This window comes from Carassius gibelio, chromosome A3 (assembly GCF_023724105.1).
Source record: "Carassius gibelio isolate Cgi1373 ecotype wild population from Czech Republic chromosome A3, carGib1.2-hapl.c, whole genome shotgun sequence".
Lineage (NCBI taxonomy): Eukaryota > Metazoa > Chordata > Actinopteri > Cypriniformes > Cyprinidae > Carassius > Carassius gibelio.
In genome coordinates this window covers 12,855,729-12,882,666 of record NC_068373.1, presented here as the reverse complement: position 1 = coordinate 12,882,666, position 26,938 = coordinate 12,855,729, and the positions used below count along the sequence as shown (strand labels likewise).

At 38.1% G+C, this 26,938-nt stretch overlaps 3 protein-coding genes across 7 annotated transcripts; 2 read left to right on the top strand and 1 right to left on the bottom strand.

Moving 5' to 3' along the window:
• Window positions 1–1,771: 1,771 nt before the first annotated feature.
• LOC127947265 (aspartate beta-hydroxylase domain-containing protein 2-like) lies at window positions 1,772–6,241 on the bottom strand. The gene is made up of 7 exons (XM_052544272.1): window positions 6,099–6,241; window positions 5,925–6,001; window positions 5,041–5,472; window positions 4,723–4,929; window positions 4,076–4,283; window positions 3,305–3,418; window positions 1,772–2,513 (listed from the first exon to the last, which is right to left on the bottom strand). Exons 3-7 carry the CDS (start codon window positions 5,464–5,466, stop codon window positions 2,404–2,406), a joined length of 1,065 nt encoding a protein of 354 aa, XP_052400232.1. The 5' UTR covers window positions 5,467–5,472; window positions 5,925–6,001; window positions 6,099–6,241; the 3' UTR covers window positions 1,772–2,403.
• A 674-nt stretch (window positions 6,242–6,915) lies between these two features.
• LOC127947259 (seizure protein 6 homolog) lies at window positions 6,916–19,980 on the top strand. The gene is made up of 19 exons (XM_052544258.1): window positions 6,916–7,357; window positions 8,936–9,014; window positions 9,162–9,290; window positions 9,389–9,610; window positions 11,522–11,658; window positions 11,877–12,069; window positions 12,554–12,739; window positions 12,865–13,048; window positions 13,271–13,434; window positions 13,599–13,793; window positions 14,372–14,510; window positions 14,624–14,820; window positions 14,903–15,097; window positions 15,691–15,885; window positions 16,154–16,345; window positions 16,437–16,475; window positions 16,575–16,692; window positions 17,203–17,314; window positions 18,036–19,980. Exons 2-19 carry the CDS (start codon window positions 8,957–8,959, stop codon window positions 18,063–18,065), a joined length of 2,685 nt encoding a protein of 894 aa, XP_052400218.1. The 5' UTR covers window positions 6,916–7,357; window positions 8,936–8,956; the 3' UTR covers window positions 18,066–19,980.
• Window positions 19,981–20,387: 407 nt separating this feature from the next.
• On the top strand, window positions 20,388–26,736 carry LOC127947228 (BTB/POZ domain-containing adapter for CUL3-mediated RhoA degradation protein 1). 5 transcript variants are annotated; one of them, XM_052544245.1, is made up of 7 exons: window positions 20,388–20,568; window positions 22,542–22,814; window positions 22,984–23,087; window positions 23,303–23,389; window positions 25,152–25,204; window positions 25,441–25,636; window positions 25,711–26,736. In XM_052544245.1, the coding sequence occupies exons 2-7, from the start codon at window positions 22,574–22,576 to the stop codon at window positions 25,954–25,956; spliced, it is 927 nt and encodes a 308-aa protein (XP_052400205.1). In that variant the 5' UTR covers window positions 20,388–20,568; window positions 22,542–22,573; the 3' UTR covers window positions 25,957–26,736. The 5 variants fall into 5 exon arrangements, with proteins under 5 accessions (XP_052400205.1, XP_052400199.1, XP_052400190.1 ...); XM_052544239.1 differs by having other exon boundaries at window positions 20,389–20,568; window positions 22,984–23,153; window positions 23,309–23,389; XM_052544230.1 differs by having other exon boundaries at window positions 20,390–20,564; window positions 22,545–22,814; window positions 22,984–23,153.
• Window positions 26,737–26,938: the final 202 nt, after the last annotated feature.

The following is a 26,938-nucleotide window of genomic DNA, read 5'->3' as shown; positions in this document are numbered from 1 at the left end:
AAGCAGGAGCAGAAGGAATGATTTTCGGAGAGGATGTGGAGGAATAACTACTAGTTAGACAGAGATGTGAAATGCATAGATAAACAGGAAAAACCTCACTGTTACTATGGCGATTGATGGTGAAACTGCGATCACAATGTTTTGACATCTTGAAACGTATTCGTCACAGTCTGTTTTCTGTTGAATCAAACTTACCGAACAGGACCAAATATGAATATGAATAATTTATGGATAAGAATAAGAGGACACCAGAAACATCTCTTTGGTATCAAAAGTGTGCAAACAAAATAAGACAACAAGGCAAAGAAAACTATCTGGATACATCTTTAAATGGGAAGGAAAACAATCAAGATTAACAAAAACATATATTATCATATTTTATCATTATTATTATTTTTTTTTTCAACTGAAAAGTTGTGTTTTAGGGTAAGGGCAATCTCTAATCATTATAAATGGTTATTTTATTACTATATAATTATTCTATATTAAATTATGAATATAGTTATAATATATCTATACTGTACATATAATATAGCTATAATGCTAAACATATATTTTGTAAATATAATTATAATTACACTACTGTTAAGTGTTTTGAGTCCTGCTCACCACGTCTGCATTTATTTGACCAAAACAGTCGAAACACTAATGTTGTGTAAAATTTCAAATAACTGATTCCTATAATATATGTTTCAAGAAACATATAAAGACTTATCTTTTTCGCCTGCACTTAACCAACTAACACTAGCACTTTTTCTTTTCTTGTATTTTCATTTATAAAAAAAAAAAAAAAAAAAAAAACCTGGCTATGCGTTCTATAGACTAACTGAGACCTGTCATGGCACTTGTATTCTGTTGTTGTTCTCTTGTTGACCTGACTGCTTCTATTGTTCTCATTTGTAAGTCGCTTTGGATAAAAGCGTCTGCTAAATTATTAAATGTAAATGTAATGTAATATATTTTAAAGAGCAATTTATTTCTGTGATGACAAAGCTAATTTTTTATTCATTCTAAATATGTTGATTTGATGCTCAAGTGCTCAAGTGACATTTCTTTTATGATCAATGTTGAAAACATTTTTGTGGAAATCGTGATACATTTTTGTCAGGATCCTTTGATAAATAGAAAATTTCGAAGAACAGCATTTGAAACCGAAATATGTTAAAGTCTTTACTGGCAGTTTTGATCAACTTAAGACATGCTTGATGACTATAAATATTAATTTCTTTCTAAACAAAAAGCAGTTTTTCCGACCTCATACTTTTGAAACGCTTATTCAAATAAATACTACTATGTTTTGTGTGTGTCCAGTGTGTGTGTGTGTATATATATATATATATATATATATATATATATATATATATATATATATATATATATATATATATATATATATATATATATATATATATATATATATATGTATAGCAGCATTTTGTAATTCCACTGTATTATGCCAGTACTAAACAGATTGTTTCTAAACACACTGTCCTAGTCATCTCTTTCTAGCTGCCTCTTCATCTTATGTGGTCTCTCGTGCATTTTTGATAGTATTCAGGCCCCTGAACCCCTTTGTGATATTCTATCCTTTTTATTTTCTGTTCTGCTCACACAGGGTTCAATGCAGGAAGATAGAATTTCTGACAGAGGAGCCCTCCGACCCCAGCTGTCTGTTTGGGTGCTGAGTGTATCTGTCCCACTATGAGTGTGTGAAGGTGAGTGGAAACTGATATTTCCTCCACCTTCAATGCCATTGAAGCGACTAGAGGGATTAAATTTGACAAAATCTTTTATTTTTGAATTGAACTCCGCTGAATACATACTTGATTTGCAGGACAGTCATCAAGTGCATTGTTGGCAACAATATCGAAAATCAGAACACATGCAAGTAATCTGTTCATATACAGTATTTTGTCTTCGGTGTGTGCTTCACAGGTCTGAAATTAAATTGCCATCTGATTAAATAAAACAAAATATACAGCATAACCGTGAGTCACATCTACAGTATTTACGGTGAACCATGTATCACAGTATACATCAGAGAGGTAAGGAGGAGAAATCAGGCACAAAAACCATAGAACAGGAGCGCGGGATTCTCAAGACAGGCACAAGTCAAACATAGATATGAACTTCGAAAATTGTTCGCGTGTCGTCACAGTATGATCTGTCGTCTGATCTGTATGATAATCTGCAGTTCTGACTGAAGTCATTTGTCTGAAACATTTCAAAGGTCTCGGCTGAACAGAGTCAGACATGAAAGTATCTAGTAGTTAAATGATAAATATCCTCACTATGAACTTTAACTAAACCAAAAGATGTTTTGCAAACTTTAAAACAACATTTTCTGCATTGAACCCACATGAAGTGGGTTTGACTAGTGCGTCCTGGGAAATGCAGCTGGAATTACTGTTCAGGGGCAAAGATGTAGTCTAGAGCCTGTCTCTCTGCTGCAGCAACGTTAGGATGCCACAGGTCCACACTGAAGATAACTCTGGGACCATCTTCAGCTCCCCCTAGAGGACAGACGTAAAGATGCTGCTTACACAGGAGACCTCTGTACTGTAGTATCTCTTTTTTTTAACAATTATTATGAATAAATAATTGAGATCTCTGCATAGATTTCTTTGTCTCAGTTTGTCTCTACTGTGGTAATGTGTGCCCTACAGAGTGTCAGAAGAGTCTACGCTCTTAAAAATAAGGAAGTTTTGGCAGTGATTCCATAAAAGAACCATTTGGGCTCCTCAAAGAACTGATGTTTTCCTTTGCGTGAAGAACTTTTTGTGGAATGGAAAGTTTCCATGGATGTTAAAGGTTCTTCATGGAACCAAATAATGAACCATTTTTTATAAGATTATACTATCCCAGTCTCAACAATGTCTCAAAATCCAATAGAAATAAAAAGATCTTGATATGAATGCAGACATTTCCCATGTAATTGTAAAATATCCATATAATTTTTTTTACACTAACATAAGTTTAGGGGTATATACTTTTATTTAGCAAGGATGCATTATATTAATCAAAAGTGAATCAAAAGTATATGTCAATAACAAGTTGTGTTATTTAAAAGGATTTCAAAAGAGACATCTCTGAACCAGTTGACACAAATAAGAAGCATCATACTTGATAAAAATGATCCATGTGCAATTTTTGTCTCAGTTAATCATGTCTTACACATATGTAAGGTATTGATAAAGTTTGGTGAGCTGATTGTTGATCTGTAACAGCTCTTATCAGTGAGTCTCAGTCATTTAGTCGTATTTTGATTATGATTAATGAGGTTTGTAAGATGCGATTCTCTGACCATTGTGCGAGATGGTATGCAGGAAGGAGTCATCCACAAGGAGGCAGTGTCCCTCTGACCAACACTGAGGCTCCCCACCCACCACCAGCTCACACTGAGCAGGAGTTTGCAGACCTGACACACAGAAACACATAACTTACATAAGAATGACAAAAATAATATAATCTCGAATTATTTTTCCCCAATTGTATGCAAACACTTGCATTTGCATGTGTAAAATTTTGTACAGTATTTTCCCATACATTACTTCAAATAATTTAGCAGCTTTCATTAAAAGTATTTGGGGGTCAGTACATTTATATATAAGGATGCATTAAATGGATCAAAAGTGACATTAAAAACTTTTACATTGTTTTTTAAAAAAAAAGTATATTTCAAGTAAATGCTATTGTTTTGAATTTTCTGTTCATCAAAGAATCCTGAAAAAACTATGTATCATGGTCTCCACAATAATGTTAAGCAGCACAACACTTTTCAACATTGATAATAATAAGAAATATTTCTTCAGCAGCAAATCAGCACATTAGAATGATTTCTGAAGGAAGTGACACTGAAGTTTAAAATTACATTGGAAAATATAGTAAATCAGAAACTAGTTACTTTAAACTGTAAGAATATTTCACAGTTTTGCTGTTTTTACTGTATTTTTAATGCAGTCATGTTGCTCAAAAGACATATCTTTCAAAAACATTAAAATATCTTAATGACCCCGAACTTACAAATGCTTTTCTGTGTAGAACAGTTTTCTGTGCTTTCAGCATTGTGACTTACCCAGATGGCAGCGCAGACGTGTGTTTGTAGGGCCATAGGCCCCTCCCAGTGTGGCCCCAGGACCCAGGAGACAGAAGCCAGCAGATCCCAGAGAGTTACTGCTGATGAAGGTTCTGAGAGAGAGGAGAGTTCGGTACGTACACGGACACGCACGGCAGTTTCTGGCCACACACACTCCAGCGTTATAGAGCGGGAACACAGTCTGGCCCTGAGAGATCAACACATGAGCTCATCATCATACATGCATATGCACATAACACATTCTCTCTCTTTTCTCAGGCTCAGCTGTGAGGTTGTATGTGTATAACTTGAATTTTTATAGCCTGATTATTATACGAGAATGATGAATTGGATCCAAACAGATTCCTAACAGCAGTGCAGTACAGATTATGACTGCAAGACATTAAGAGAGGGTGACAAGGACAGCCAGAGAATGAAAGAGTCTTGGTGAATGTGTGTGCTGAATGAAGTAGAGGATCTATCTATCTGTCTGTCTCTCTGACTGTCTATCTATTCTTGTGAGCTGTGAATGTATAGTTTGTGAAGATGTATAAAAATAAAATAAACAGATTTTACTGTGATTTTTACAATAGTCTATTTGACCCATTGAAATAGCTGAAACACCTGAGCCTAGTATGTTTAGTCACCTTTGGTCCTTGGTAGCTCCACCCTAGCTTTGTATCAATCCCCCTCTGGTACATTGCTTGGAACTCAGCAAGGATTATGGGATAACTGGCCTCCAGAACCTCAATGTCATGACGATGAGCATCCCTGGGAAAGAAAGGTATGCTGGGAACATCTGGGAGGTAGAAGAGATGAGGCTTCTGAATGGATGGCCGATCATTGATCCTGGCCTAGACATCAGCGAGGAAGAAGTCGAGGGACAAACAGTGACATAAATGTTGTGATACAACACAAATATTTAGAAAAGTGCCTCAAGTTATCCTACTTTTCTCATCTCTGACCTGATTGCGCAGGCCCTTGTGAATTCGCCCCATGCCAGCCCAACTGTAGCGCTTGGCATACTCTTGTAGTGCTCTATACAGCTTCTTGCTTTCCGCTGCAGCCTCGGTGGGGAAAGGGGCGTGGCTCAACACTGGTGTCAGGTAGCTCTCTGTGCCCTCCTCTTCCTCCACCATCTCCATGGTAATAGCCGCAGATGCTTTAGGCACTGAGTGTCTGGGGTCAACCGGTGAACAGCTGGATGACCGAGAGAATGATGATCGGCCGGAGCCACTTTTCAGCATGCCAGAATGGGATGGTGGGTCAGAACCCACTCGGTAGCAGTACCAGAGGAAGAGGAGGAGAAAGGTCCAGAGCAGCCCGCTGAGGGGAGGACCACCCAGCAACGCACATGGGGGAAGCAGCACCGAGTCCAGAGACCAGGGCATAATGAGCTTATGGTGAAAGAAAGAAAGTAAGAAAGAAATAAAGAAATGATTCAATAATCATGATCTTCATGAACTTCGTAAGTGTTTGTTACATGAGAATTTTTTTTCAGTGTGTAAAATCAATACACTTTGGCTATACACTCTCTGACTTATTTCCCTTCATCCCTGTTTATAGTTCATTCATCAGCTGACCACAGATGATGAATATTGATCGATTTGAGGTAAGGGCTTCACTCAGTGAAATATCTCACGCTGTATTGCATAATGACTCATGCTGTAGTCAGTTTGTGTGGTCGCTTTCATTCTCAGACAGTATTCACGTTGCTGAAACGGATGTCCGGAGAGAACGTGACGACGGAAAGATCCGATTTTTACCGAACATTACAAGTTATCAGTCAGACACTTGCAGAGCAAATTTCTTAAATTTAAGGTTATTCTGTATATGTGTGTTCTCTTACCAACTTCTCCACGTCTTAATCAGTCTCTCTTTCCCCCGTCGTTGTCACCACGTCCCTTCCTCTGTTTATCTGCAGCCCTGTAAATACAGTAGATTCCGCATTCAGCGCTTCCGTGAGGCTGGAAGAACGACTCCTCCTTCTTTACAGAACAGACCAAAGATGCGTTTTTATTACCTTTGTCCATATACTGACGCATCTGAATGACGCGTTGCTGGGTTGTGAAGCCCTATTCTATAATTTTATCACCCCTCTTAGCCAAAAGCCGACTGGACAAGTTTCAGCACCGAGACACTGGACAGCTCCTATGCAGAGCGTTGCACTACTGCAGTTCAACCACTGTGCGGCGCAAGTGAGATGGACACAAAATACAATTAAACCAACCAAGCACCAGTCTGTACTGATGGGTAGTCCGAGGCATTTGGTGAATCAGTTCTTTCAGTTGGTTTTGATGAACTAGTTCTGGGAACTGACATCACTGCGTGAAATATTTGCGTGATTTAAAACGTTAAGGTAAAGTCATGTGCACATACAGTTGTTTACAGTGTTACTGTTTTAGTTTGCAGCAATGAGTTCGCTCATAAAACATCATTTAGAATCTAAATGTAATTTACAAAAAAGCATCAAAAGACTTTGTTAAACTTTTTTATGAAAAAAACTGTTTCATATGTGTGTTGGTAAAACTCGTTTTCAGTATGCTGAAAATTCAGTTCGCTTCGTAAAAAATTTGTTCAGTCCGATTCGTGCATTGACCTGTTTTGTGCATCGATTCATTAGAAAGATCCGACTCAAAAAACGATTCGATCTCCTCTTAGCCTGCCGACGGCCTAAACCTAAACAGACAAAAACAACAACGGATTGTTTCCGAAGTTATTTTTTATTTTTTTTTATTTTTTTAAATCTGTTTGTTGTTGTTTTTGTCTGTGAGTCTGTTGTTGACTCGAGAAGTGCTCGGACCAGGCTCAGTCTGTTTCATGAGTCTGTTCATTAAAAAGATTCGACTCACAAAACGATCTATTGACAGTAAACGCGCCAACCACGGTAGGAGCTGCTATCTATGCCTGTTCCACACTCAACTGCTAGCCTGCCACAGGCCTAAACCGACAAAAATAAACGAATTAAATATAAAACCAAGAACGGACGCAAACTGATTTTTTCCTTGGACTCGAAACCGTTATGCCATCTTCTCCTTGCGTTCGAATGGAACGCTCGTATTCGACAATAACTGGGCCGGAAGCGTTCAAATAATTTTGTAGAATCCGTTTGACGCGCAGCGCCTGTCGTGGTATTTTGGAGGGTGGTGGAGATCGCGCTAGAAACAGCGAGAGTGGTGCTACAGAAAAACACGCACGAAATATTACAATAATCAACAGGACGCTGGAGGAAACCAAGAGGACACACTGTGACGAATAAAAAAGAGAGACGGGGTATTGCGGGTGCGTATGTGTTCTGTTTCCCTCCGACAGACTGGTGTTTTCGCGAGCTTGGTACCTCGCGCGACATCCACCTGCATAAACATGCAATGGATGCGTTCATGAAATCATTGTAAATCACTTGTATTGTAAATCCAATATTGCTTTACTGTAGAAAGAAATACAGGTTTATTCAGTCTAGACGGCTTGTTAATGCGTTTTGGGGGGAATGGGCTTCTTGCGTCATAGCAATGTTTTCTGAAGCAGACGAGGAGAAGAGCGTCTGAATAAATGATCTGAAGGCTCTGCCCGCAGTGTCAGCAGCTTCATCTGCCCGCATATTCTGTCGTGGTTATCGTCAGTGTTGCTATTATAAATTAACGAGCCTCAGTATGATTTCATCTTTTTAATTCGTATCACGAAACCTTTTTTGTTTGTTTGTTTGTTTTATCAGCATCGGCGTGTGCGGTAAATACTAAATGAGGCTTTAGGTGGTGACTGGGCCACTAGCAGCCCAGACCTTCTCTCAGTTACCTGACTGTCTCTCGTGTTATCGGTGACATCACTGATCACTGAACGTGGGCACATCAGGGGCATATGTCTCGTGCACTGCCAGGCATGGAGGGCCACAGCGGGCCCATAAGATCTGATAGACGACTAGAGACCCAGTCACATTTATGTAATATTTTACGAGATGACGCATTTCTGCAGTTTATTTTTTTTTCTTTGAACTTCTGAATTAAGGAACTGCATTGTTTTCAGCCAGATATCATCATGACTTATAATAGAAGTGGTAAAAACCTAACTTTCACCAAACTAACTCATTTAACGAACTTTAGCTCAAGACCCCATCATTTTTGTCTTTCTTTCTATTGTCCCCGTATTTTCCTATTTGTTGAAATAGAAAGTTTAGGCGGGTCACATCAAAGTACTCCATGCTTTAAAACAATAGCTAATAAGCTGCATATACATGTGTTTATTACTTACTAGTGAGTTTTAGGTATGAGAGAGGGACATTCTCATTCTAGAGAGCTTTTGTTTGGACAGAATGCACTAGTATGTGATGACTTACACTGACGTTGAAAAGTCTTTTTAAAATGTTTTTGAAAGTCCCTTATGCTCACCAAAGCTGCATTATTACTGTAAAAACCATAATAATGTGACACATTATTACAATTTATAATAACACAATGTTAGTTTATTACACATTATAGTATTTTCAGTAATCATTACTCCAGTGTTCAGTGTCACATGATCCTTCAGAAATCATTGCAATATGCTGATGTGACATTTTTTCAGTATTATTCAATGATTAAATTTTTTTTGGAATCTTTAATAAATTATGTCAAAACGTTTGATGCATTTTCATAGAAAGTCAAAGACTTATTTTGAATGTATGTTATGTATATATCAACTTTTATGAGCATACATTTGACTTGATCTAACATGTGAAATAAAAGTCTCAAAACTCTTGTTTTGATTTCATGGGTTCTTCAAGATTCAAGAACCTATGACTTACTATCTCCCTTAACTTTATTCTTTCCATTTTTATCCTTCTTTCCCTCTTACTACTTCTTTTTTCTCTTGTTTGCTTGCACCCAGGCTATCCTTTCATTTAAAAAAATGGTGTCCACAGTTTTTGCTGTGACACTGTCTGTCACACTGCTGCACCTGGCTTCAGGTAATGTGCACATACTTGTGTGAGTGTGCTTTTGTATGTTTAACTGTTCACATGAGGTGAATGCACATCATATATGTAGATTACTTTACAGAACCTATTTAGTTGAAAGAAACTAAGTTTGACAGTTCCTTGGTGCATGCTTTTTAGGTTTATCTTTAGGGACGTCAGATCCTGAGGCTCCTCCCACCACGACCTCCAGTCCCCGCCCCTTGGGAGAACTCATCCATGCTGCACTTCTCAGTAAGGAGTACCTGGGACACACCCCTGGTAGCAGAGGTCAGTCCCTCCTAAAGAGAACACAGTAAACTGCATAATTTAAGCAGTTCTATGTCATCACTATTTACCATGATCTAAATCTGGGATTTAACTCACAGGTACAACTACTAACCCGACCCAGGCCGTCCCGTCCATCAGAGAATCAGATCCTGCCTCCACAGTGATGTCACCCGGAATCCTCACCACCGCAGTGACCTCATCGGCTGCACCTCAAGCAGGTCAATCAGTTTTTGGGAGTGCTGTGACATCACCACCAGCTGAAGAAGAGACCACAACCACTCTTATCACTACAACAACAATAACAACGGTGCACACACCAGGTATCATAACCAACAAAGCACATAACAGTTGGAGACATCAAGTAATGCTACAGATTACGTCCTTTAATGGGCCTCAGGCCATTTATATGATTTTAAGTAATATTTTACTGTTTTTTACAATTGCCAGGACACATTTCTTAACACTAAAGTCACTTGTTCAATCTCTTCAACCCTAACCAACTTTTAGCTTGGCACAGCTGTAAAATTTTACATCCAAAATGCACCAAAACTCTTCATATATGTTGCAACACTATCAAAGATTGTCACCCAACAAGTACACCTTGTCACTAATAATAACACAGTGACCTAAAAATGGTAATAACAGGTAGCACTGTACAGTGATTTGTTTTGAGATCTTTCTTTTTAGTATTCTATGCAGTATATATTAAAGGTCCCGTTTTACGCGTTTTTTTGAAGCTTTGATTGTGTTTACAATGTGCAATATAACATGTGTTCAAGCTTCGCGTTTTAAAAAAACACAGTATTTTTCACACAATTCACCTATCTGTATACTGCTTATTCCACTGTCACAAAAACGGGCTGATGACTTCCTTGTTCTATGAAGCCTCTTCTTCAGAAATACGTAACGGGTTCTGATTGGGCGAGCGGGTCCTGTGCTGTGATTCGACAGCAGCTGAGAGCAAGCTGCCCTCCTGGTAACACGATTGGGCTAGAACGCACGTGCTGGAGATGTATTTATAGTCACAGGAGCCTTTTTACTGACGAGATGCGCATGAAAACCCGGATTTGTTTTTTTTGCACAGCCCTAACATCTAGTTAACAAAGCTAAACAGCGTTGCCCTTTGTGTAATAAGTTACAGAAACTGTTAAACGCACTTAAATAATAAAATACACTTACCAGTTGTGGTCCAGACAAATAGGGAACTGCTCCATCTTTCAAGAATAATCTTTGTGCAAATCCGGCATTAAATTGATTGAGATTGAGAAAGTTGTCCTCAGCAAGCTGTCCTCAGCAAAATGAGCTGCACATAGTTTTAAATGTGCATATTTAACTCGGGAACCAAGTTAAACATAAATTGTAACCATTAATCTCAATGTACAGCGTTCCTGGGAAGCCCAAACAAAGGTGATTGGACTCAGAGATGAAAAAAAAAAACAGCGTTTCAAAGACATGGCGACAAAAACAAACAGCTCTTCCTTCTTCTCCTTCGGAGCGCAACAAGGCCACGCCCCCTGTTTGTGAATTCATGTGGGCGGTGGTTAGTCAAAAAAACTGTTTTAGTGATGTCATTACTGAAGGAACTAGAGGGCTGTAGTCCAAACAGGTCGTTTTTTGTAGGCGAATTCTGTTAAATCAAATATCTCGCTTGGCATTGAAATTTGAGCTTTAGAATTTTACAGATATTATTTATACTCTAACAACAACATTACACACTAACTAAAGTTTAAAACATGGAATCACGAAGAAGGGGACCTTTACATGGGCTATGTTTACAATACAAAAATATTCGTATTGTCCCCTTTTGTATAGATGTTAATTAAACTGAAAGGCTAACACTTGTTAGGTGTTCAGCTGTATGAACTTGTTTTGATAGTATTTAATTTTTAAGATTTGGAATGTACTTTAAAATGGTAGTACTGTAGAAACTAAGCAATTGCTGTCAGTAATGTATTATGATGAAAGGTTTTGAAAAAATGCAGATTATAAAGATGCAAATTGTCCAGTAGGTACTTATGTCTTATTGATAAAATAATTAGTGTAATTTTAAAGATGTAGTCATTAATTGTATGGAAAATGTTAAATGAGCCACAGTTTGGCCCACACAGACTGCTCTTGTTCTCACTGTTTGAAAAGTTTTGAAAAAGTGGCACACTTATTAAGAAACTGGTCCTAGTGATTGTTAAAAAAAAACTAAACTTGTCTTTAAAACTATGAAACTGTCTCTCCAGTTCAGTGCAATGCCAGTCTGTCAGGAATGGAGGGAATAGTCGAGTCCCCTGATCCCCTCTCCTCCTCATCACCCTTTTCCCCGTTGGAGTGTACCTACAGCATCTCCGTGTATCTTGGATATGGTGTGGAAATACAGGTGAGATAACCTCACTGTTACCACGGTTTCTGTTATAACCTCAGATAGCCTCTCTCTACCTCAGCATGGTTACTAGCCGTTAACCACAGCTGATGCTTCTTGTTGGCATTTGCATGGGTGATATCACACTAATGAGTTCTGAAATCTTTGCCCTTGATACAATCTTGAACAACATCATTAACTGTTGTTAGGGTAACACCTGTCTGTCTGTTTTAAAGGTGAAGAAAGTAAACTTGTCCAAGGAGGAGTCACTTACCATTCTGGAGCTGGGTGGGACAGCGCCTGAGCTTTTGGCCAATGAGACACTAATGAGTGAAGGTCAGGTGATTCGTAGCTCAACCAACCAAGTGCAGATCCACTATAAGAGCCTGAAGCAAGCCAACCATGGTGTTTTCAGCTTTCACTATCAAGGTATTTATCTTGTAACAAAGATTCAGACTACCGTTAAAAAGTTTGGGGTTGTAAGATTTTTTTATAATAATAAAAAAAACTCACCAAGCCACATTAAAACAGCAATGTTGTGAAATATTAATGCAATTTAAAATAACTGTTTCAATGTCACTTAATCCTTCAGAAATCAGTCTAATTTGCTGATTTGGTGCTCAATACACGCTTCTTATTATTATCAATGTCAAAAATAGTGGTGCTGCAGTATGAGTGAGAACAGTATGTATTTGGATTAGCAATCTTTCATCATTATAAGTGTCTTTACTGTCACTTTTGATCAATCAATGCATCCTTGCCAAATAAAAAGATTAATTTCTTAATTACTTTATTTCTTAATAACTAACTGACCCCAAAACTTTTAACCTGTACTGTAAGCGAAGTGTAGTTTCTCTGTTTTGACATGAGAGGAATGACAGAGTTGTCTTGTTCTGTTAATAACCCATTCCAGCGTTCCTCCTGTCCTGCTCGTTTCCTCTCTCCCCTGAGGGCGGTGGAGTGACTGTAACTGATATTCATCCTGGGGGTCAGGCTCACTTCCATTGTGATCCTGGATTTGAGGTCAGAGGTCATGAGGTTGCAACCTGTTTGAATTCCACCCGACCCAAATGGAGCACCCCAGAACCCCAGTGTGTGGGTGGGTTGTGATTTACGTTCAGTTATTTAATTATTATTATTATTATTTTTATCTACAGTTGCTTGAAGACAATTCTGTTTATTGCCATGTGTATAAGCATTCACATGTGTTTTTGTAAATTAAAGCTGTATCTTGTGGAGGGTGGATTAGAAATGCTACTGTTGGACGCATTCTGTCCCCAACCCTCCCCTCTGCAAGTAACCATAGCAGCGGGAGCAACCTGAGCTGTCATTGGCTGCTGGAAGCCAAGGAAGGTCACAGGCTCCACCTCCATTTTGAGAGGGTGGCTCTTGATGAAGACAATGACAAGTAAGAGTTCATGTCTTCCTTAATCTTGTGTATTAGGTTACTTATTTTGATTATTGTCTCCGCTCATGTAGTTGCAATACTGTATAACAGAATTTTCTGTTGATGAATGAACACCAAATGAGATCTACTAATACTTCCAGTACAACTTTGTGGATCCTTACTTTCTTTTAATGTCACAATTTTCTTAATGTTCTTTTCCATTCCCCTTCATCCCTTTCCTAGGCTGATTGTGCGTAGTGGGAATAGCACTACAGCTCCGCTCCTCTTCGACTCGGATCTGGATGACATTCCAGAACGAGGCTTCGTGAGCGAGGGAATGTCTCTCTATGTGGAGCTCACAGCAGATTCTTCCTCCATCCCACTACTGCTGGCACTCCGCTATGAGGGTAAGATAACATGGTACACATTCAACAAAATAGATTTCAGTACTATAAACTTTGTCATTATTTTTACATTTAACAGTAAACAACAGTAAAATGTTACCGGAATGCAGAATACTTCCGCTCTCTTACTTAATAACTTAACCTACTTCCTCTTCTCTCTCTTTCAGCCTTTGATGGGGAACACTGTTATGAACCTTACTTGCCTCATGGGAATTTCAGCAGCAGTGACATCACCTTCCCATTGGGTACTATAGTAACCTTCTCATGCTCTCCTGGTTTCGTCATGGAGCAAGGCTCAGGAGTTATGGAGTGTGTTGACCCCAATGACCCTCACTGGAATGAGAGTGAACCTGTCTGCAGAGGTAGCCATATATTACATATTTACAATATCTGTACACTACCATTCATAAGTTTGGGATCAGTCAAATTTTAAATATTTTTTCATTAAAGAAAATAATACTTCAATTCATCAAGCACATATTTGATCAAAAGTGACAGTAAAGTCTTTTACATTGTTACAAAAATATTTTATTTCAAATAAATGCTGTACTTCATCAAAGAATGCTGAAAATAATGTAAACTTTGTTGTTATTTCACTATTTTACAATATGTACTGTTTTTGTAATCAAATAAATGCAACCTTGGTAGACAAAACTTATTTTTGTCTAAAAATCTTACCGACTTCAAACTTATGAAAGGTGGTGTTATGCCATGTAAAGGTGGTGTTAAGTCATCTACTGATCCTAGTCAATTTACCATCAATTTACTTCATTCATTTCATTTAGTGTGAATTATAAAGAATAGGTTAATCCTTCTGTCCTAAAGCAAATTTCACAACAGTCTTAAAATGTATCTACTAGGCATTCAACTTAAGTAATCACTCTGGCCTAATAATATGAAGCTGTTGTAATATGATTCCATCTCTTTCTTTTCTTCTCAGCTTTGTGCGGCGGGGAGCTCACGGACTCAGTGGGAACTGTGTTGTCTCCTGACTGGCCACAGAGCTACTCTAAGGGGCAGGACTGTGTGTGGCAAATACATGTCAGCGAGGACAAGCGCATTGAGCTGGATGTACAAATGTAAGTATCTAAATTTGTATCTAAAAAATGTAAGTAAATCTATTCGATTGAAACTGTTTGTGCTCAATTCAGGTTTTGGTTTAATTCTATATTTTCCTGTCTTTTGCTTGCAGACTTAACATCCGCCATAATGACATTCTAACTCTGTTTGATGGCCATGATCTGACGTCACATGTGATTGGCCAGTACCTGGGCTCAAGAGAAAGGTTCAGGGCTGTATCAGGAGGTTCAGAGGTCACCATTCAGTTTCAGAGTGATCCCGATGACTCTACATTTATACTGAGCCAAGGTTTCCTCATTCACTACAGAGGTAAATGTCAAAGGGCTTGTCCTTTTCCTGTATCTTTTGTGCTGTAGCTTACAGTGAAGCCGCTTCCTTTTATTTCTTGCAGAGGTGGAACCAAATGACACATGTCCTGTGCTTCCACAAATTGAGTTTGGCTGGAGCAGCTCCTCCCACCCATCTCTGGTGAGAGGCAGTGTGTTAACCTATCAGTGTCAGCCTGGTTATGACATCGTTGGCTCTGACATCATCACCTGCCAGTGGGATCTCTCCTGGAGCAACAACCCACCCACCTGTGTGAAAAGTGAGCTGAGTTATGTTTAACTTTAGAACACATTGAGGTGTTTAACGGTTCATCTTTTGAACGTTTATGGCGCTTTTCCACTGCATGGTACGGTACACTTTTAGGGGGGTGGGGGGTGGGGGGGTTCCACTGGTTACAGTTCCTGGTACCTAGTACTTTTTTTTCAGTACCACCTCCAGATCCAAGTGAACCATACTGTTACCAAAACATGACGTGTAAACTCTGCTGATCACTGATTGGCTGGAGAGAATCATCACTAACTGCTTCACAAGGATCGAACTAATTTGAATGAGTGCACCTTTTTTTAACAATCAAAAAATGTCTGTTTCATTCTCTGTTGAGGAAGTAGACATTTCTTTTGTTGACAGCTGAAGAGCAGATCCAGTGAAAGCTTCATGGGGTGACATAGAATTAAAAAGTTTTTATAGCAACATTTTAATAATCCCGCCCACTCTAATCATGCCCAATCTAATAACCCTGTACTGAGCCGAGTCGTACCACGCAGTGGAAAACTTGCTTTAGTAGATTCATCATTTGACTATTTGATTAATAATGTACAAACACTTTTTCTCCTGGCTTTGATATCTCTTTAGTCCAACAGTGCCCTGATCCAGGAGAAGTGGTCAATGGAGCACGCTCAGTACATCCGGAGTCTGGTTTTGCTGTGGGGACAGTGGTACGCTTCACATGTAACCAAGGTTATCAGCTGGAAGGCCCGAACCAGATCTCCTGCCATGGAAGAGACACCGGCATGCCCAAATGGAGTGACCGCAGCCCAAAGTGTGTCTGTGAGTACACGTTATATTTGTGCACATGATGAGGTATGTGGGAGATTGTGTCTGGTGGGAGAAAAGATTCTGTATGGATTTAAAGGTGCACTAAGTGATTTTTAAAAAACACTTTTGACCACTCTTACTCTTACTGACCCCAAACTTGTGAATGCTAGTATATGCAGGATAAAACATTACAAATACAGCTAAATATTTTTTCCCAAGTACCAGTGAGGAGTTCTCTCTAATGTATTAATGTGTTACCCTTTATTTTCCTGCTAAACAGTGAAATATGATCCATGCCCAAACCCTGGCGTGCCTGACAATGGTTACCAGACTCTGTACAAGCACAGTTACCAGGCAGGCGAGACGCTGCGTTTCTTCTGCTATGAGGGTTATGAGCTAATTGGGGAAGTCATCATCAACTGTGTCCCAGGACACCCCTCTCAGTGGAATAGCCCACCACCCTTCTGTAAAGGTATGTGGATGTGAACTAGTCTAATACATAGAGAGTAAGCATTTCTGATTGAAGAGTCTGTCTGTAAATGTCATGTTTTATTTATTTGCAGTGGCCTATGAAGGGCTACTGGATGATCATAAATTGGAGGGTAACTTTGATTATGAATGTTAAGTACTATTTATATTTGATAATTTGGCCCACTGTGTCACATTATGATGTCCATTTTATTAACTTCCACTCTTTGCAGTTTCTCAGTCATTAGAAGCCTCTCATCAAATGCTGAGTGAGAACATTGCATTGGCTATCATCCTGCCAATCATTCTGGTCATCCTTCTGATTGGTGGTATCTACATGTACTATACCAAGTAAGTTTGGAATGCTTGGGTTTCTCATTGCTTTTCATTTGTGTTAAAAGTTAACATGGAATCAAACTAAATACACTGAACAAACATTTGGGAAAATTGTTTGAATAAATTGCTTTATTTAAACAGTTTTCACTGAGAAATTGTTAGTAAATAATTAAAAGAATCAACTTTGGATTTTTTTTTCTTATTTTGCATAATTTATTAAAACACCTTATTTCAGAAAACATTTTTTTGTTGCTTCTTGGTCTGGAAATTGGAAAGAAAGAAAGGTGTGGCTCTCTGACTTTTTGGAAGTCATGGCATGGAGTGGCCACTTTACACATTTTGCTAATCCAGTTTCCTATGGATAAAATAAATCCTGCTTTTAATTTGACTCTGAAATTTATACAAGTAATAAAGCAGAATGGTTTGCTAGTACAATTTCTTGTTGACTTTAAAAAAACTGTGATTTTCCCCGATTGTCAAACCCTTCTTCACCCCTCTGTGGTCGTCTCTTCCTGTCTCTCTCAGTGTGTGTAGGTGGCAGTGGAAACCGTTGTTCTGGAAGTCTCTCTCTCACACTCACTCCTACAGTCCCATAACAGTGGAGTCTGACTTTAACAACCCTCTCTATGAAGCAGGGGTAAGATGCTCACATCCTAGCAGAATTTGTACTTACAAAATATACTTACAAATATGAACCTGAACACCAATAAAACAAAGCCATGTCCGCCCATGTATTTTCTCTTTAGGGAATCATAGTCTGTTTGCTATCTTCGATCGTGCAGATCTTCCAGCTCAGCATTATTTTATTTGTAGAAATAGTTACACTACAATTCAAAAGTTTGGGTTTAATGTTTTTGGAAGTCTCTTATGCTCACCAATGCTACAGTTATTTGATCAAAAAGAAATATTACATTTCAAATTATTATTTTTATTTACTTTATTATTTATTTGACAAAGAATCATTGCTCCAGTCTTCAGTGTGACATGATCCTTCAGAAATCATTCTGATATGATGCTTTGCTGCTCAAGAAACAGTTGTGCAGCTTAATTTTTTTTACTTTTTTATTTTTTACTTTTACTCAATATAATGCATCTTTGCTGAATAAAACTGTTTCTTTTTTAAAGCAATAAGTTCATACTGACTCCAGACTTTTAAACTGTAGTGCAGATGATGCTGTATCATCATATACATTTAAAAAAGGGTCTTTTCAATCTTTTTTGTTTTATTTAGTGTCAGTTTATCTGTATTACAATATATTAATAAAAAAAGCAAAAACCAAGCAACACTGCTATGCTTTAGATGATGATTTTTTTGTATTTGCTAGTAAAGTGCGTTTTGTTTCCCTCTCTCACTGTAGGACACACGAGAGTATGAAGTGTCCATCTGAGACAGGAGTCGGCAAATGAATCCTAATGTTGGGTGACTGAAAAGGAGAAGAAAAGGAAGGATACTGTTATTTTTTCTCTCTGCAAGACATTCATTTGTTTTATTCAATTAATTACAACACATAAATCTCACTCTACACAGTCTCTCTCTCCTCCGTCTCTGTCGATTCACTGATGTATGTACAAATCAAGTGCGTTTACTCATGAGTCTATGCAGGTGCCTGTGTAGTATGTTAGGCTACGTTCACACTGCAGGCTGAAACGACCCAATTCCGATATTTTTGCCCCTATGCAACCTGTATCTGGTCTTTTCATGACAGTCTGAACGACACAGATCCGATGTTTTCAAATGTGACCCAGGCTACTTGGGTATGTGGTCCTGAATCCGATACGTATCCGATCTTTTGAAATGCGACCTCCGTCTGAATGGCCAGGCCACATGTATCCGACCCGTACGTCATTGATACGCTACAAACGTCATAATTCTGCGTTGAAATAGGCGGGAAAGAGAAGAGCCACTCACATCAGTATCCCACCACTCCTGGCGACTCTGCACCCACACGTTTCTCTGTACCGACGTTGCTAACACTCTGCTCCACAAAACGCCATGGCCAAAAACCTTGCTCTCCTACTTCTTTTTAATTTTCTTCTTAAAACGAGAAGATTGTAATTGTGTACTTTAATATTGCAAAAAGAGCTCCGCTGTTGACCACACTGTTGTTGGACATCAATGTTTATCGTTAGCTACTTCCGCAAACAACGAGTGACGTCGATCACCGTTGAGTACTCTTCTGTACATGCGGGTCACTTCTGGGTCAATTCACGTTCACACAGGAGATCACAAAAGGTCGCATTTAATTGGAAATGTGAATGGCCTTGCAAAAAAATCAAATTTTTTCAAAAAATCGGAATTGAGCATTAAGCCCTGCAGTGTGAACGTAGCCTTGGTGTGTGTTTACGTGTTTGTATGTTATTGGCTGTATATGTACATCAGAAATACAGAAAATAACAACAAAATAGTTGTAAGTACATATTGTGAGTATGACTCCCACAGTCAAGCATGTTTTCTAGGAACTGTAAAGTGATGGAGTCAAAGACAGAAAGAAAGAAAGAAATTGAATGGGGAGAGAGAAAGAGAGAGACTTTGACACAAGTGAGACAAAGATAAGTACACATACTGCACGTATATAATCTGAAATATGAAAACTATACTCTCATGTTACCATATTTGTATACAGACACATGGCCACACATTTACAAACACATATACATGATGACAGGAACATACTGAATGTAAATATTTTGATTGAATATGGAGTATAAAACAGATTCGGTGCCAAAATACATCCTATAATGTGACATCACTTCACGTTTCACTGGTTGCCATAGTATTTCTCACATCATAATGTAATAATGAGGACAATGCCAGCATTTCATATTGTTCTTTGCTGTTTCTTAAGAATCTATTTCTGCTTGATGTTGAATGACCATGTTTCAGAGGCGCAGAATGTCCTCTCGCTTACAGCACGCAACGATTGTATATTTTACCGCTTCAGCTTAGGATTCATGATCAATTATACTTACTGTCATTGTTATCAGAGTTGATGTTGTCGCATATGCACTATGTTGAGGAAAAATATATACAGGAGAAAAAAAACTGTTTGCTGTGATGCAGTAATCAAATTGAAATGCTTTTTATGAATTGCATTTTTTATTTATTTATCTCATGGTTTCTTGTTAACATGCAGTGAGTTTCGTCTTTTCCATTGTGCCATTACCAGAGCCCATGTTGTGGAGGGCTTTGTTGCATTATAGTATTACTTGATTGTTATTTATTTATCAACATAATATACTTGTCACAAAGACATTTATTTGCTAAGATTTAAGATTAAATAAAATTCTCTGTTGGATGGTGAATGTGTCTTTCATAAATGAAAACTTAATGGATAATACATACTGGTATTTCTTGCCATCAGCAAAAGTATATATTTGTCTGTATGTATACATTGTTCAACGTATATAAGTACTGTATGTGTGTGTGTGTGTGCATAAATACACACAATATAGATAAATTACACATACACACATTTGCATGATTGTATAAACAATCACATGGTCCCCTAATTTACGTATTTCACGTTCCCAAGACAGGAGAAATAGCTTTAAAATTGACATGATATTTTGTGTTAGAAGAAAATACACTGACCTAAAGAAACAGCGCTTTTTACGCGGCGCTTCTGTTCTGTTATTGGGGGCGGGACTAACTCTCTTGACTGACGTTGATGTGGACCAATCAGTCAACGAAAGACACTTCTCGCGAGAGGAGAAGCAGCCATCAATCCACAACAACAAGCAAGAAAGAGGAAGAAGACAGTCGCGCTGTATCACAACAGAGGAAAATATGATTTGGTTAAAAATCACGGCAAGTTTAGTGTAATAGATGTAACAGTCCGCCTCGAATACTGTGTATTTTGTGCACCTTATCGCGGGGACCCAGCTCGGTGAGTGTTTGCTCATTGACAGTCACACTAATGTTATCAAGAGCTTGCTCAGGGGCTAATGAGCTTTTCAATATAAGACACAGACATCATATTCATTTGACACGTTATGTAGATGTGTTTCCCTTTAATCGCCAGTTGTCAAGTAAATGACTAGTGAATGTTGGGAAATTAATCTGGAATGGTCTAGACGAGGATTAGCGAGATCGCTCAACTGGAGTTAAAATCATACTGAATGGGTTGACCTAATTCTGTCCATTTCCTCTGATATCAGTACAGAAGCACAGTTTTAGGCTTCCCCAGTTGACTGGACAGATATTCAGAAGTCTCAGGGTACTACTAAAGGGGTGTTATATTTCTAGGTCTTGATATCGATTCAGATGTCCCGGTTCGATTCTCTCTCTCTATCTCTCTATATATATAGTGTTGCATGCAGTGAATATAGTTTTTATACAAATGCTAGTGACATTTCTAAAAAAACTAAAAAACCCAATAAACATCAATTTACAAATGGTGAATTTATTAAATAATAATAGGGCCATATAAAATGTTATTTACAATTTTTCTGGTCATCAGATGAAGGCAATTTTATTTAACCTAATCAAATGAAAACCCTTTTATTTATTTATTTTTTTGGCAAACCAAGTGCTGCTTACTGTTAAAATTAAAAAAGAAAACAAATGTGATTATTCCTTTAAAAATAAAGAATAAGACTGCTGAACAGTAATATATTTTTGGCAGTTTCTTCAAGTTTAAGTAAACTTTTATTTTGAGGACCTTGCAGCTGCTGTGTATGTGATATGATGGTAGTTTTGTCAAATTAAACAATAAAATGCTAATGAAGTGACTCTCAAAGCAGCTGGAAATGAAATTTGTATTCATATCATCATAGTGAGACGACAGAAGCTGAAAACAACGCGCAAGCGTCATCCACGTTTGTGTAAACAAAACCTTTCATTATTCATTCATTCATTGTGGAAATGATGGTGCCTTTACGCGTGATGTCAAAAGCTTCCACAGATTTGTAGTGTTACTATAGAATTTCACCTGAGCATTGGAAATCATGCTTTGTTCTTGGTTCTTGTCAACAGTATCTCCGCCATGATAAACACTGAATGAGTGACAGGCTTTCTGTTGTGACATTGCACAAGGTAAATAAAAGGATGACATCAAGTGGAGAAGACTAATGAAAAAGGATGCTCAATGACAGATGCTAAAAGCATTGCTTTATATTTTATATGTTATGTTTCGTGCTTTTTGGATGTTGTCTTTTATGTTTTTGGAAAAAGTTACAGTGGTTGTCACATAAGCTGTGCACAGTTTATGACTGTGTATAACATTATTAGTTCAGGCAGAAAATAACATTCTGATATTATTTGCTATTATATTCAAAACTGCACGCCTTGATCTCCAAAGTAGAACACAAAAGATGCGTTTTTGAAAATATTCTGGACAGGACTGGGGCTGTCAGGCATCCTAAATGATAAAAATAGTTTTATTAACTGTATCAACTGATTTAAAAGATCTGACAAGAAACACGAAAAAACAATTTTGTTCACAGATTGGACATGGACTTCTTTCATGAACTTTTGTGAACACACCAAAGAGAGCTAGGGCTGATTTTTAGTCAATAACTGACTGAAATTTTGATCCCACACAAAGCTATTGTATGACTGTAGAATATATACTTGGAAAATAGTGCATAATTAATGTGGACCATTTTTGTTATGCTTTTATGCTGCTTTTTGAATGAAAACAAGTATAATATCCTTTAGAAACTCTCCTTTTGTGTTCAATAGAAGAAAGATAATGATAGAGGTTTGGAATGGCACGAGAGTGAGTAAACATTTATGAAGTATTCAAGTTTGGATGAACGATTCCTTAACCACTGTATTTCAGAATGATTCAGTAGTACTGTGCATAACAACTAGACTGAAATTCTGTCTTCTCTGTATTTCTGTGCTTTATATTTTTATGCAGCAGATAAGTAGTATTTGAGTTCTACTCCCCTGATGTCTGCCCATGCATCCGGTTCATCTTGTGGGAATGTGGTGACTGTGTCCGGTTCTGCCGCATCTTCCTCCAGCCATGTTGGGCAAGAAAAGGCTGGCAGGAGCCTGGCGGGGAGTAAGTATGTGAAGCTCAATGTGGGGGGAACTCTCCACTACACCACGGTCCAGACGCTCAGCAAGGAGGACAGTCTGCTCAGGAGTATTTGTGACGGGAGCACAGAGGTCACCATAGACTCTGAGGGTAAGAAAAAGCATGAGAATGTGATGTTAGACGATACCTTTGAAACGTTTGGTGTTGGTAGGGTTTAATGCCTCAAGGTTGCATTTATTTGATCAAAAGCATAGTAAATATGAATAAATATTACTGCAATATAATATAACTGTTTTTTAAATAACTCTTGCTTTTTAAGGCTGGATGGTACTGGACAGATGTGGGAGACACTTTTCCCTGGTGCTGAACTTCCTGCGGGACGGGACGGTTCCTTTGCCAGAAAGCACACGGGAGCTAGAGGAGGTACTGAAGGAGGCGCAGTACTACAGGCTCCAGGGTCTTGTGCAGCACTGCCTCAGCACATTACAGGTCAGAGGATCCATTGGAGCGTGTTTCTGTACCATCAGTGTTGGACTAAAATAGCATGTCTGTAGAGAAGTGGATTGCTTCTTTGAGCCAAGGAAAGTGTTTGAGGGTTTGTCTGTCTCTTGCTAATGGCTTGTTTGGTGTTGATGCAGAAACAGAGGGATGTCTGCAGGGGATGTCACATTCCTATGATCACTTCAGCCAAAGAGGAACAGAGGATGATAGCCACCTGTAGGAAGGTGAGATAACAGAATGGAATATTTACTTCCCCCTTAGACCAAAACAACAAGAAAAATGAGATCTCTTTAGGCTGGAATACACAACTTTTGCCCAGAGATTTTCCCTGATTCACAGACTGGAGAAGTCCGCTCTTGTTGCCAGAAGTCAGAGCCAGTCTGAAGATATTGGTCGGTTGTGAAAATCATGTAGTGTACAGTGGGAGTCAGAAGATATCTAGTCTCGCGTCATGGCAGATTTCATTGGCCAAGGCCCGCACATGAGGCCGTTTGACCGACTTGTCAAACCAATCACTGTTCATTTCCTTCATTGTCATGTTTCGGGGCGTAGAAATGTCACCACAATAACAGCCCGGTGTGTAAAGCTCTCGGATGTATTTTAAAGATTCTATGCTGCAAAATTTAAATATTTTACATACTTTTGAGAATCCAGCTCTAAGTTGATCCGGATAAGCGCTCATCATCACAGTTTTAAACATGACAGCTTTCTTATTTGTGAGGGGCTTTGGTGTCATGGTATCTTTGTTTCCAGGTGGAACGTTAAAAAACGTGACACACACGTCTCCTAGAAATCCGATGATGACTTCGACATTCCTGAGGTGTTTCTACTTTTGTGTCCCATATGCATCAGATGTTTAGCCAACAGTCTGTGTGCGAGGCTGAGACTAGAATTTGTATTTTGTTGATTTTTACATGCATCACCTAGCAATGTGGTGTAAGTTTCTATGGCTGTTTGCACTGATTTAATTTATTTATTTTGCTCACATCTGACACAGATCGGAATTTGCACACCTGTAAAGACAAAAATCCACACAATATCTGATTTTTTTTTAGATTCGATCTGAGCCAAATCCAAATGTGGTTTTAAATCAGAAACACATCCGATATCTGGACATCCAACCTACGTCTAAATATACATATCTGATTCCCCCCAACTCCAACCACCACAATGCGAGGGCAACACGTTTGCCCATAAAGATAGAATTTTAACTCTGGCATGCTGTATGAGGTGAAAGCTGTTTCTGTAATTAAACCAACATGGTTTGCTTTTATATATTTCTCCAGATTTATATAACATTTTATTACAAAATACATTTTGGTCCAAAAATAGCAAAAACTACAACTTTATTCATCATTGTCTTCTCTTCCGTGTCTGTTGTGAGAGAGAGATCAAAACAAAGCAGTGTATGATATCCGGTTCACAAACGAATCATTCGATGTAACCGGATCTTTTTGAACCAGTTCACCAAATTGAACTGAATCATTTTAAATGGTTTGCGTCTCCAATACGCATTAATCCACAAATGACTTAAGCTGTTAACTTTTTTAATGTGGCTGACACTCCCTCTGAGTTAAAATAAACCAATATCCCGGAGTAATTAATTTACTCAAACAGTACACTGACTGAACTGCTGTGAAGAGAGAGATGAACGCAGAGCCAGATAATGAACAATATTTAGATAATGAACAGAATTAAATGTCCCATGATTAATCAGCTGGGGAAGTATGGTGATATCTATTAGTTATCTATTATAATTATATCCATTAGGTGGTATCTTTTATTTTAAATTTTCAACTCTATTCATCGGTGGTGTCTTGCCTTAAAAGTCATGTAGCGTATTCCAACCTTTAAGGACCCAAATTAAACGTTCTGCTGCTTTATATGGGCATGTAGTATGGAACTGAGGAAAATGACATTGATATTAATAATAGTGATAAGATTTTAGTGGTCTTTGTTTCATATGTAATCTTTTCCTCAATACAGCCAGTGGTGAAACTGCAGAATAACAGAGGGAACAATAAATACTCCTATACCAGGTACATTCAGCCTCGCTGAAACATAATGTGACTTATTCAAATACTGTTTTGAATCTAAATTAATAATTTTAGTCATACACACACCTCACGTTTTGGCAAAAGCTATGTATCTCAATGACACCTTTTAATTATACCTGGTTACTGTAGGAAGCAGTAAGAAAATGAGTTTGAAATGTGTGCCAAATGTGTGTGGGAGGTGCCGTTTGTTCAATAAAATGTACAATTTGTTTCCTCAGCAACTCTGATGATAACCTTCTGAAGAACATTGAGCTGTTCGATAAGCTGGGGCTGCGCTTTAACGGCAGAGTGCTGTTCATTAAAGATGTGTTGGGTGATGAGATATGCTGCTGGTCTTTTTACGGCGAGGGACGCAAGATTGCTGAAGTCTGCTGCACGTCTATTGTTTATGCCACTGAGAAGAAACAGACCAAAGTGAGCAAAAAGGACTTGAACTCTCGTCTGTGATATGTTTGTTTGCTAACATTATTTTTCATGTGTTCACACAGGTTGAGTTCCCAGAGGCTCGTATCTTCGAGGAGACGCTCAACATTTTGATCTATGAAAACGGACGAGGTTTGGGAGGCATGGCCCTGCTGGAGACAGGGGGCGTCCTGTCGCCAGGTGTTGGCCAGTCGGAGGAGGAAGGGGCAGGTGTGGGAGGCGGGGATAGGCGGGTGAGACGTATCCATGTGCGGAGACATATTATGCATGATGAGAGGGGTCACGGACAGCAGACTGTCTACAAAGACTGAATCAGAATGGTACAAATACATTGTACTAGCAATATGCATGTGAACAATAGAACGATTGGTTGAGGAAAGAAAGACAACTTTGGTATGTTCAATGCTGCACTGAAATGGGAGGGCTGGGGGGTAATTATAGACTAGTTTATAAACAATACTGAAGTTGCCACAGTGTGGTACAATTTGAATCTTTCTATGAGATACATTTACCTTTTTTAATTTTTGTTAAATTTTATTTATTATTGCGTTAAATTATTGTCCAGAATTTTCACTTTTTCAAGATTCAATGTGAAATAAGTGTTTTTTTTTTTTGCTTTGATTTGTTTGTATGGGCCGTGTGAAAGTTTATCTTTCGTTTTTTTGTGGTAAACTGTGATGTACGCTTGACTTGAGACGTACATGGTTGATGGGTGTGTTAAACAGTATTTCTAAAACTAATGTTGTTTTAGTTTAAAAAGAAAAAGATCACATTAGTTTTTTAAATGATGTAAATACATTCTAAAAGAAAAATGTAGTGTTTAATGTTGTTAGACTTCTTGCCACAGTGAAAGAAAAGGATCATTTCTAGACAAAGTTGGCTCATTTGAATCACATTGCTAATAGGCGAAAAACCTCTTCACAATATTGTTTTATTGACCATTGTAAACCATAAATGTATGTTATTACTGTCCTAGACCAAAAACACCCCTTTAATTCTGCCAATTAAGCTAGTATACATTGAATTCCGTCCAGATATTGTATTATTAATATATTACATTAACATTTTCAATAAACATGCTTTTTGGTATAGTTTTTTGTCAAGTTATTTTATTTTCTTCTTTAAAAATAGCAAAGAAAACCTGTTCCAAAACAAGGGAACTTATCTTAAAAATACAGTAGGTCATAATAAAGTTTCAAAATGACATTGATACCAGATACCAGAAACAGTAAATATGAGAATAATAAATAACTTAAAAATCGAGCATATAAAGTGGCTGTATAAGACTTGTCC

Bases quoted from the DNA above. Each gene is read 5' to 3' on its own strand.
- LOC127947265 (XM_052544272.1), bottom strand. From the start codon at position 5,466: ATGCCCTGGTCTCTGGACTCGGTGCTGCTTCCCCCATGTGCGTTGCTG. The intron at 4,930-5,040 runs GTCAGAGATGAG...GCTGATGTCTAG, and splicing joins ACAAGGGCCTGCGCAATCAG to GCCAGGATCAATGATCGGCC. The intron at 3,419-4,075 runs GTAAGTCACAAT...TCTGTGTGTCAG, and splicing joins ACGTCTGCGCTGCCATCTGG to GTCTGCAAACTCCTGCTCAG.
- LOC127947259 (XM_052544258.1), top strand. From the start codon at position 8,957: ATGGTGTCCACAGTTTTTGCTGTGACACTGTCTGTCACACTGCTGCAC. The intron at 9,015-9,161 runs GTAATGTGCACA...CATGCTTTTTAG, and splicing joins ACTGCTGCACCTGGCTTCAG to GTTTATCTTTAGGGACGTCA. The intron at 9,291-9,388 runs GTCAGTCCCTCC...TTTAACTCACAG, and splicing joins ACACACCCCTGGTAGCAGAG to GTACAACTACTAACCCGACC.
- LOC127947228 (XM_052544230.1), top strand. From the start codon at position 22,574: ATGTCTGCCCATGCATCCGGTTCATCTTGTGGGAATGTGGTGACTGTG. The intron at 22,815-22,983 runs GTAAGAAAAAGC...TTGCTTTTTAAG, and splicing joins GGTCACCATAGACTCTGAGG to GCTGGATGGTACTGGACAGA. The intron at 23,390-25,151 runs GTGAGATAACAG...TCCTCAATACAG, and splicing joins TGATAGCCACCTGTAGGAAG to CCAGTGGTGAAACTGCAGAA.